At 37.2% G+C, this 12,238-nt stretch overlaps 1 protein-coding gene across 2 annotated transcripts in view; it reads left to right on the top strand.

Moving 5' to 3' along the window:
- GNAQ (G protein subunit alpha q) overlaps positions 1–11,835 on the top strand; it is a 124,201-nt gene extending 112,366 nt beyond the window's left edge. For both annotated transcript variants that reach the window (XM_018080960.2, XM_008934208.3), the window contains one exon: positions 3,650–11,835. In XM_018080960.2, coding sequence (XP_017936449.1) covers positions 3,650–3,840 — 191 coding nt within the window. In that variant the 3' untranslated portion in view covers positions 3,841–11,835. The remainder of the gene's footprint in view (positions 1–3,649) is intronic.
- Positions 11,836–12,238: the final 403 nt, after the last annotated feature.

The raw sequence follows: 12,238 nt of genomic DNA, 5'->3' as shown, positions 1-12,238 counted from the left end.
AAGCATTTTGAGGTAACTTGAGTGAAAGAGGCCTTGGTAACAGAGAAAAATCAAACTCATGTAATAAAAGAGGTCTAGAGAACTAAGTGTTCCTATTTTTCAAAAAAGAAAATTGATTTCATCCCACCAGGAAGTGAGTAGCTGATTGGGAAGCTGAGAAAAAGATTAAAACTCTCATGTACAAATATGGAAAGTAATAACAGGAAAAATGTACATTTTCTGTTCTGTTAAAGGGGAAGGGAACAATCAACAACCTTCAGGATCGATCAGACCATATTATTTGTGAGTCAGTGAAAATTTAGTTTCATGGTACTATACAGAAGAAAACTAGCAGTTGAATAGAAATATGCTTGTTCTTTGGAATTTAATTAGTGTGACAAGTTCCCTAGATGGCATCCGGAAGGTGAAAAGACCCTACAATCTGCTCAGCAGTTATCACCACTCAGGTATTAACAAATTCTTGTCCAGAAAAAAAACCGAGACAGAACTCAGTGGCTCAGCTCATAGAAAGTCTGTTTCCCCTGTCCTTTGCCATTAATGAAGGGGAAAAAAGATTATGGACTGGTACAGGGTTGTTGGAGTCAAGACCTGGAAGTCTTCAAGAGTCGTTGTCTCTTAATTCTGCAGATCTTTCAGGACTTAACTCCAGAGGCAAGGCTATGGTTTGATTTGATTACTTCCAGTGACAGAGTGAGGTCTGTGGCTTACAGAGGTCACCATGTGGTCTCATCTTCTGTCCAGCACACTGAGGATGTGGGAAGGTATCAGAATTAGGTATTTTTCAGCTGGATCAATTCTCTCATCTGTTTTTCTGCACAAAAGAGAAGGTAGCATAGGGATGAGAACTGCTGGCCAGGATGCCAAATTGCATGAATTAAATCAAGCTAATCAGTTAGCTCGATTAGCTAATCGAGCACAGTGCATTGGAAGGAGGACCCGATGCATGCTCATGGGTCTGTGGATTGCATGAAGACATCCTTGTATGGCTATTACTAGAAAACTGACTCAAAGACTGGAATGAAGAGCTGGGAGAGTGTCATGGATTGAGAGCCCCAAAAATCCAATTCCCTAGTCCTAGCCTCCTCCCACATCTCAATCCAGTGTGAGATGGTTTCCAGACACCACACAAGACTCAAAATGGGGGAAAGGGAATATATTATAATGACTGTACAAATAAATACTACAATACATTATATACAATCTTAATTATCTCTACCATGACATAAGTATTTACAAGGGATCAAATCTCTTCTCCCTTGCAAATAAAAGTCCATGAGGGAAGAAGGAAAAGATCCTTTTCTACTCTCAGAGCAGCAATGTCTCTAAGGCAGCAGGTTCCCTTCTTCTCATGCAGCAGCATCTGTATCTGGATCTCTGCCAGTACACACGAGGGGTATCCAAGCCCCTTGGCCCGTCGTCTTCAAGCGAGGGTCTTCTCACCCTAGGACTGCCAGCAGGGACAAAACTTGCTTCACCACGGTCATATCATGGGGCGTAAGACCTCCATGAAGGTCCCTTCTTCGGGGGATTCACCCCTGAGTCAGAACATCTCGGGCAGCTTTCAGTTGAAGGCCTTTGCCTCAAGAGTTCCACCAGAGCTCCTGTGCTCTGTCTCAGGCTGCCAGCTTGGCAGCAGCAACGAGGGAGGGGCAAGGTCACCCCCTCTGCATTCTTTCTCAGAGCTTTTTAGCTCCTTTCTGCAGTGCTGTAGCACTTTAAGACTCTTTCAAGTAAGAGTCCATCATCCTCCTCCTTTCTCAGAGGTCTCCAAGGAGTTTGGGGTTTTAGTTTCAGTTCTTACCCAAACTTCCTCTGTAGAACTCAGTTCTTTCTCTGCTGCTGGCTGTCGTTCTCTTTCTCCTTCCGGGAATTCTCTGTGTTGCTGCCTGCCTGTTGTTGCCGCTTGGTCCTGTCTCTTCTGGCTCTCTGCCACCATTTCTTCGGTCAGTGCAGTTCTGCTGCCGCTTTTCAGTATCTCTTGCTGCAGCTCACAGTGGAGAAACATCCCCCCGGCTTATAGCTACAGATACGTAGTCCAGCTTAACACTGTTCCAAGTCCCTGCAGCCCCAGCCGGGGGCTGGGGGGGCCAGAGCCCCCCAGGGGGGCTCCTGCCCTCACTCCTCGTGGCTTTACAACGTGGCCACTTCTCCCACAACAACTACAACAACTACCTTCTCTTCCGTTCTGCTTGTGATATGTTTATATTTTGCAGAAGCGCTCATTGGGTAAAACCTCAAAACTTCAAGGGTCACCACCCCCTGGGATTTTACCATTTTATAACTTCAGGGGGAAAACTGTTTCCCCCCACCACAGAGAGGGAGAGAGGAGTGGCTATAGTTGGGAGGAAAAGAAGCGAAAGGCTAGAGAGTGTTGTGTTTTTGAAGCTGTAGAAGTGATGATGTCATCTGTGTTTGTATGTGTATATATGTACATCTGTTCACGGCACATACACCTGTATAGTGCAGAATCTTACACCCCCTTCACATGGATTTGCAGCACTCAAGAAAGTACATGATTTCTCATCCATACATTCTTTTCCTAAATTTTATAGAATTACCCACATTGGAAATATTAGCAATTACAAACTTGAAGTATTAAAAATAAGTTCTGTTATCCAGTTGTTGAAAAATATGTGGACATACGCTGACCCACAAAGTACAGATTTCATAATTACTGAAGGACAGATCCACCCATAACAGTTGGCTGCTGGTATTTATATTGCCATGTAACAACAGGACTAATGAAGAGAATAGGAGGAGGCAAGAGTATAGAAAATGTGTGTTCTGTAGAAACTCACATTCCAGAAACAGGAGAGCAAGGGAACAGTGGCTTCTCTAAGCAGCACTGGAATAATGGAACAGAATTCAGCAACATGTGGCTTGTGTTCTTGCGTCTGCGCTGCTCTTGTGGCTGTGAACATGAATGAATCCTCACTGTTCTAGGCTGGAAGTCATTGCCTACTGTGTTCTTTTAAGATGAAAATGTAGTTTGGTTACATTGACTCTCTGTCCTTCTGAGAGTTAAAACCTTAATTTAGATCTGATAGGATCATTAACATACATAATGTAGAAAACAAGTAGTCGGTTAGAACATGAGCCTTTTGCAATCAACAGCTTTAGCTGGAGAGCACGTGTATTTTATTATCCCTTAAAGTAAATTAAGTTCTGTTGGTAACGGTGTCAGACCAGTCCAGCATACAACTTCACTACGCTTCTTATTAAAATACACATAAAACTAGTGAATCTTGCAAGGCTAAAATAACTAAAGTCTAATTTAGGTATAGCAGGTTTAGAACATTCACCAATTCTATTAGCATTTTTAAAGATTTAATAATATAGCTAATTTTTTTTGTTTTCATTCTGTTCATTTATAGATCACTTGTTTTAAACAGCTGATTTCTCTTAGTGAAGAATGAGGATAGTTAGCAAGAAAAGATCAGCTCTGAGTTGGTGAACTTCTGAAATTTCCTTCTTTATTTTTAATAGTTCCTACCACAAAGAAAGTAGCCAGTATATGATATTATTGATTAGTAAAAGATTCCCCATGTTCTCTTACAGGAGGAGCACAGACTGAGCCTTTCTTGTTTTCTTTTAAAGAACTTGAAATATGAAATTGACTTTTAAGAAAATGGAATTTTTTTTCTTACAGGACCACAGCGGGATGCACAGGCGGCACGAGAGTTCATCCTGAAGATGTTCGTAGACCTGAATCCAGATAGTGACAAAATTATCTACTCTCACTTCACATGTGCTACAGACACAGAGAATATCCGCTTCGTCTTCGCTGCTGTCAAGGACACAATCCTACAGTTAAACCTGAAGGAGTACAACCTGGTTTAACTGTGCCTGGGGGGTCCTCCAAAACCAGCTTTCCATGATTGAAGATACGCAAGAGGGACTGTATTATAATCTGTGAAAACAATTTGCATAATACTAATTTATTGCTGGCCTGGACTCTGTGAATGTCCACAGAGTTTGTAGTTAATATTATGATTTTATTTAAACTATATGGAGGAAAAACAAAAGATGCTGAAGTACATTCACAGCACATTTCCTCATTTTTTTAGGCAAAACCTTGTGACTCAATGTGTTTCAAATTCTCGGTCATACATTTACAAAGGATAGCAGGTTTTTGCTACTGAAGCAAAATCAAGCTGGTTTCCTCTTTTCCTAACCCTTTCTCACCCCCTCCTTTCCTTCCCCCCTTATGTTTTACAGGGTACAATGGCCTTTTTTTTCCCAGTTGCATTCCTGGGTGAAATATTTTCTGTTGGGTGATTTGGTCAGGAAAATAGTATCATCACAATTTAAGTCATCAGTCATTGTAATTTTACAGTATGTACTTTCTCTGAAGGATCAAAAAGTATTGATACTGTGATTTTTAAATTCTTTGCATGGGTGTCTTCATTCTGTCTTCACTTTGAGACTAGAAGATTGGGATTACAAAGTAGAATTACAGTTGTCTAAGGATATTAAATTTATCCGTAATTTTACAGTTCAGAAAGGTGCACAGAAGACAATACTGAAGTAATTAAGACGCAGTTTTGGATGTACATGGAATATGTTAGAATCTCTTTTTAGTTGCCATGTGCCATTTTTTCTCTCTCCTTTTATTTACAGATGCCAAATAGAAAAGTGAGACACTACAGTTTCCCCAGTGGCTACAGCCTGAAACAGTGTTGTTTTTCTCAGTTTTGTGGTGTGTTTTTCTTAAGTTAGAGCTTTTTTAAGTGTTCTTTTTCCACAGTAGAAAAATTATTTTTATTGTACAAAATTCACGTTGCCAAATCTGGCTTTTTATAAAACCAGTGCTCTTGAAACAAGATACTGATTGAAATGCCAAACAGAGGGGTTGGGAACTGACCTGATTGAGTCAACTGCCAAATGATTAACACATGCAGTTTTAGCTCATGCGTTCCCTTTTTTAGAAGGTGTTCCATTTTCTAATGCCAAAACCAACAATGTAAGTGAATATGCTATGAATATGACATGCATGTGGTCTACTGATTTAAAAACAGTTTAGATCTCCCCCTTTGTCAGTTAAGACATGAGGTTGTTTTCCATAATAATTTCAAGGCACCTTTAGTTGTATAACACAAAAGTATTAATGAGAGATCATATTCAGGAACCTTTCTTGATAAGGTTGCTTGTTAACTAATTCACAGGCATTTGATAAGCTTTCATGCAAAATAGCCTCTCTCAACGTTCTTTAGAAGAGATCTGTAAATGTAAATGAAGCAGTGAGAAAATCATTCTTTAAATTTAAACGTGCGATTTTTTAACAACAAAAATGCAGCACACGTAGATGAGCCTTTATTCTGCAGGTTGAAAGGTGTTTTTTGACCAGGTGCATGATTGCTAGCAAGCTCTAGGAAACTCGGAGTTCAGACTCATAATTGGATTTATTGTCTGCAATGCTAAGTAGCACTAGAGTGCACTTAACACAGAAATTGCAGCCACATAGCAGCAGATGGGAGGTGGAAAAAAAGAATGGCTTATTAGTTGATTACCAAAGTTAACAATAAATACTAATGAGACGGTTTTCATCCTTAACCCTCTCAATTCCAAAACAACAATAACAAGAACAGTTGCTATTTTTTGCTCCCTCTTAAAACACCGTGTAATTTAAAACTGGTTGTAGGTATAGTGCAATTATGAATGCTATAATCACTGTACATACATATATATATATATATATGGCAGCATCCATATTGGCTTTGTAATCATTAATTTTTGGCAAATTGAATGTGCTGTATTGATATGTATCTATGTAATTGTATTGTATGTCTTATAGCTAATTCACATTTTAAATAATGTTATTTTATTTACTTTTTTAAGAGAGAAGAATGTAAATTTTGTCAGTTTATTTCTGACTAGGGATTTGTTGTTTTTATTTACAAAACAAAATACTATAGTACAGGGCGGTACTAGCATTGTGCTGTATAAAATCATTTCCACATTCCTGAGAAGGAGTAAATTGGAGACACCCAGACGGAGGTCACTCACATTCAAAACAATGTCAGGGCTTTATACAGCTGTAGAAAACAAACTTATTAGAGAACTTAGGCCATTATATCTCTAATTGGAACATAAGCTTTAAATATAAATTAAATTTTTATTTATCAGATTCACATTAGGTTACTTCTACTTTTCTGGTAGGATTTATTGGAAAAGTAAGTTTATAGATATTTCAAACCATTGTATATAAGTACTAATGTGTGTATGCTGTTGCCCTAAAAATACCATGATAAAATATAAAACATCAGATCAATTAATTAGTCTTTCAGAAACTGCAGAAACTTTATGAATAACAACAACAACCAAAAAGTCACTATAATAAACAATTTTAAGGAGTTAAAAGCATTTTATTTAAAAGTAACACTGACATTCTGAATAGGGGATCAGAACAGTGACTCTTTCTTATGTACAGTTTAAGAAAATTGGTCTTGATCTTGCTATAAATTCAACAGAGCTTCTGTTTTCACAGTTCCGCTGTTGATAATATCCCTTCTTTCAACCTGGGAATACATTGCCCACGCTGGATTCAGTGCTATAAATGGAACTGTAGCAAAAAAAAAAAGAAAAAAAAAAGAAAAAAAAAGGGGGGGGAGGTAAAAACCCCAAACAAACAAAAAGCCACACCAGACAGTGGTGTCTAACAAAAGTTTGGGCATTTTTAATTTTTTTTTTTTTCTTATAGGATATTGGGTGGGGGAACAGGAAATGTGGTTCGGAGTTTTGTATAAAAACCAAACAAAAGTTTACTCACGCTTTCTAGTTACATTGTGATTGCAAAAGTTTTCAAGAGTGTGTGCCACTGGGCTATTTTCTGGTATTTTTTAGGTGAGTTGAACCTGTGGCAGTGTTTAGATCATTTGAGCATGTTCTGGAAAAAAAGATATTCAGCATGCCAAGGCAAGCTTTACATGAATCACCTAACACAGCATTGCAGTGTGACAGTTTACAAAAACATTTTCTTTTTAAATGACACAGCTGTTCCCACTTGTAGTATATTCCATTGTGGTGGTGGTGGTGCTGTTGTTTTAATTGATGGTTTCTACTATGCCTTATAGTGCTTAAGTCCAGAAGTTTGTGCCTCTAACATGAAGCTGAAGGCAAAAACATCAAGACAGAAACCCTTTTAACTTTGCCAAAATGATGTGTTTTCTTTGAATGGTATAAATGGGGGAGGAGGGAAAGAAAACATCTTGGGAACTTGTGTATTCTAGATGTTCACTAGCACAAGAAAGCTGTAATACATGTTTTACAGAAACCTTGAACTTGCCTTTTTCACTAATTAACTGACACTGTCCTTACAGATGTAGGATGATGCAGCTATAAGGGCAGTTTACTTTTTATAATTCAGTCTCTTTTGATTGTCAAGGTGTATGGACTGTAATTTTTAATCATACTGCCACATGATTGTGAATCCCTTTTTAAAGTTTGAAAGTGGAGAAGAGACTTTTAATGCTGGAAAACAGTCAGAATTGACTGCATGATCTGCAAAAACTCTATATGGGAGAAAAGGGCTGCATATAAAGATACTGCTAGACTCCCATAAGGTGGGAAGAAGACTTTCAGATTACTCAACCTCATGACCCTTTCCTTGTTAAACATTCTTCACGAAAGAATAAAATATTAGGAGAAGACATGGACATGTTAACCCACATGAAAAAAAATAAATTTAGACAATAATTTATTATTATGTGCTGCTATTTTTGGAGCTCTGTGCGTGGTTTTCCTGCAGACTATTACATTAGTGAACTAATGAAGTGTTCACAGCATATTAACAAGGCCTACACATGACCTACCTCTAGTTAAGTGATCAGTAAAATAAATATGTTTTGGAGAGACCGACATAAGTTAGGAAATTTAAATGTCCTAGTATAAGTGATTAACCATGATATTTTAGAAATTGAGATTTTGCAAAGGCGATCCAGTCCCTCTTTTGATATAAACCATAAATTCTAAAATTTAACAGGCTTTAAACAACTAAAGTCATCTGACTCTGTCCGGTTTGTTAGTTTAGTAGAGATCTTGCAAAGCAACACATTTAGTTTGAGAAGTGGAGCTGCTGATACTTCCTCTGTTTTGACTTCTGATTACCCATAACGTTTTGAGTTCTGTCAATCAACCAAGAAACTTTCCTATGTAGTCAATGCAATGAGGTCAAGATTTAGCTGGTTAAAGGGATTTTGCCATGTGTTTCACTTGAGCTTTTTCACAGTAGCCATACTGCAGGGAAAAAAGAGAGATTTTGAAAATATTGTCAAAAATATAAAGCCAGCCATATCAAGGTAAATGTAAATCTGTTGATTCGGGGGTTTTTTCTCTCAAAATACAGTTTAAGTCTGTTGCTGGATTTCTCATTCACCATGCTGCAGGAAATCCTTATTTGTCCAGTTTTAATTTTTTTTTTTAGGGAGGAGTGTCAGATGCATTTTAAAACTTTGAGTATTTAAAAATAAATATCATATTTGCTGTTCTTAAAGTGTCATTTAAATGCATGTATTGTGTGTCGCTTGAGGGACAGAAATAGTTTTTTTGAAAAACTAATACCGTACAGTTACTGCCCCTCAAAAATGTTGCTGGTTAAAAATACAGTATTTTTGGCCAATACCTTCGTACTATAGTATCTTCATTCCTGAAATTTAGTTTTTCTGAAATACTGTTTGGGCTTTTTGTTCTCCCAAAGTGCTTCTTGTTATAGTAAATGGTGGATAGATGTGTTACTCCACAATTAATTTTTAATTATGTGTGCTCCATCATCATTGTCTAAATATTTAAATTTCCAGAATATCTTTGTTACAGCCAGACATTCAAAACCTTTAAGGTTTGTTACAGTGGAGATGGTAATTTGACAGTATTATTAAAGGTTTGGAGTTTTTTTGGCTTGTGTACAATGGAAACTCAGAAATGGGGGGTGAGAAGAAATAAACCCCATACCTTACTACTAGAAAATTCAGACTGTGTAGACAGGTGAATTTCTTAAAGATTTTGGATGATTGCAGTAGTACTGCAAGAGCAAGATGTTCCTTAGGTCATCTTGTTCACCTGTGCCGTGGCAGGAATAAGGGAAAGATGCCTATGAGCTACTTCTCAGGAGTTTGGCTCATACTTTGTCAACAATCAGTGGATCTCCTGTCTTCATTACTGAAGAAATAGAAGTTCAGGCCAGTTGCAAAAATTAGTTTGTTTTCTATTACATGATCACAATGGTTTAAGTAAGATTCCCAGAGTGCAAACAGTTTACCTAAGCAAGGACTTGAGTGAATGATTCCTCATTTTAATTTCCAGTTACAGAATGTAAGGGAGAGGAATCAGTAGGGAAGGATTTATTTTATCTTTATGTCTCAGTGACGATAATGCCAACAAAATACAGTGTCAGTGGTGACTGTTGGATATGTGAAATAAAAGTAGAAACTATCTGTGTGATAAATTGTGCATAGTTGTGATTAAAACCTGCCATCAGATCATTACAATCATCTCACCAGATTGCTGAGCACTTGTAGGATACTGTTCCAAACTCCTAGGAGTTCGAGAGTATTTGTAGACTACCACAAAATACACAGTTGCCGGCTCCTCAGTAGCACGTGTGGTATCAGTATCTGACATCAAGGCACCTGCCCCACTCATAGCTCATTGCTACAAAAAAGAGCTACCCTCTGAGGCCTCTGTTCCCAGTTTTCAACTGCTGGGAATTTTTCCTCTCCCTTATTTCAGCCTTCCTGCTTGGCCAATGAGCTGAGTGAAAAAAAAAAAAAAACCAAACCCTCTTCTTGTTTGATTGCTTTACTAATCTAATTTTCAGGGGTGTCAGCTGATTTGGCTGACTAATATTTCCAATAAGTGCTAAGCTGACTAAGTGGAAGAGGTAGAATTGTGTGGCCAAAAGGCTTAGAAATGAAGAAAAAAAGGAGTAACACTCTTTCCCTTTTTAAACCTAGTCCTGTAGTATCTAAAACCTTCATTTTATGCAGTCTGGGGGCTGTTAGCTATTCTGGCTTGGAAGGGTTGCACTTTTCACTTTGAAAGGTCTTGACTGCATTTTTATCTGGGAAGAAAATGAAATTGTAGAAAAAGGAGAACTCTTTCCTACTCCACTTTAAAGTTTCACACCAGTTTCTATGTATATGAAGTAAATGCAACTGTAGTCAGACTGATGCCAACAAGTCACCCTTAGTGTTAAGGATGGAGAAATACAAGAATTGGGCTTTCATTCATCTCACAGGGTGAAAAAAAAAAAGGAAGAAAAAATAGTTCATTTCCAGTAAGATCTTTAAAAAATGGAAGTTTTCTATCTTATTTAAAATGCTGTGCTGCTGTGCATGACATTCAAGGTTTGCTGTGTCCTTGTCCAATGCACTCCTTCCTTCTCCATTCACACTCGTCTATCACACTGATTAATTGCTTCCTGCCATCAAAAGAAAATACTTCTACAGTATTGCTTTATGTATGTACACTCTGGAATACTTTCTGATCCTTGTGAGTTAAATGTAAATTGATCTGATAGAATTCAACAAATGAGGATGTGTAATACAGCTGAAGAGGAACACAATTTCTGCTTAATCTTGTTTAATGTTCCTTCTGCCTTTTTGTTTTGATTATTTTTCTGTATCTTTCTTTTATCCTGCTTGCCATAAAGAGAAGGTTACTTGACCTACCAGATTCAGTTCTGGTAGTCATTACAGAATTGATTATACTGGCTGCATTAAAGACAAATTGTGAGTAAGAACAGCTTCAGAAGGTTCCTGTAATCAGGGGCAGATCCAATTAGCCTTTTGGACAGGCATTTAAGAAAACAAAACTGTAACACTATAGTCGGAATGCAGTCAGCTGAAGGATGTAGTAGGCAAATGTGAGCCTAATTAAGCCATTTCAGTATGTCATTTCGCATTGTCAATAGAGAACTGTTTGCCAGGATGTTACGGAAAGTTTGGTTTTTTTCCTACAGTCCTATATGGGGTGGTTAATGCAACGATTAGGCTGGCACTCAACTGAAGAGATGCTTTAATTCGACTGTAAGTTCAAATGTATTCTTGCGGAGATTATTGCATAAGATTACTTTATATGATGCTAAAAACAACGAGAAGATTACTTGCATGCAGTAAATATTTAAGATATTGCACTTTTATACATTTATTATAAAGAAGAATCACTCCCTAGAAATAAAATTCCATTTATCTCACAATGAAGTATCTGGAGTCTCTTAACAGCTGGCAGTTATTGTGCACTCAAGTGTGATTATTGTATACTAGAGATTAGTTCATTTGTTACCATATACTGCAAAATACTTGGTTTATTATAAATGCTGATTTTGGAAAGGCGGAATAATGTTTTTGTGACTGTCTTGATGTCTACTTTTCTCAGCATGTCTTAGGAGAACCTGATTTATTTTAGTTGGAGAAACTGACTGATGTAATATCCGCTGTCAGGGTTTTTCTTCAAGTGCTTTAGAACATCACCTATCTCACTTTACCAAAGTTAAGCAACCTGGTTGTAATTGAGGCAGAAGATATAAACATGGTCAAATTTGATACTTCCCTTGCATAACAATCTTTTAACACATTAATCAGTAATATGATTATAATTTAGTTGATGGAGCTATTTGTCTTAAATTGCAACAGGCTGTGTTGGTACTAAGAAGACATCAGTTTTCTTTTGCAGGATGTTGGAAGTGTTCAAATAATGTTATAAATAATATCTGTAAAAACAGCTTAATGGATATTTAATATGGTCTAGAAGTTGTTTGAATCTCTTGTAAGAAATTATAGAAATGGTGCTGCAAGTGGAAGACTTCTGTGGTTATGGATTAAACAGTTCTCTTTTGATATATATTCACATTCATACATGCTGATTTCATTTCTGCTAATATGAAACAAAAGCAACTCCACTGTAGATAGCAAAATGTAATCCTCAGTTTAAAACCAGAAGAGCAAAGCATTATACAGCTAGAAGGTAAATATAGGATTCATCCTAGATGATGGTGTAGAGTGTAAATGAGCACAACAAATTTCCTAAGCAGAGAAAAGCTTATGTAAACTGAGAAACCATTTGTGAGTTGTTGGGTGTCTGTTTACTTGTTCAAGATTAATAGGAAAAAAAACCCAAACCTGGGTTTGAGATACTTTGTTAGCATAACTGAGACTTCTTTAAACATTTTGCATTACAAAGTAATGCAGGTTAAAAGTTCTTTCTCCCCTACTCTGATGTTCAAGAGTTGAGTAATATGTATTAT

The sequence above is a fragment of the Manacus vitellinus genome, unplaced genomic scaffold (assembly GCF_001715985.3).
Source record: "Manacus vitellinus isolate BGI_N305 unplaced genomic scaffold, ASM171598v3 scaffold_50_pilon, whole genome shotgun sequence".
NCBI lineage: Eukaryota > Metazoa > Chordata > Aves > Passeriformes > Pipridae > Manacus > Manacus vitellinus.
This window is presented reverse-complemented; position numbering and strand designations above follow the sequence as displayed.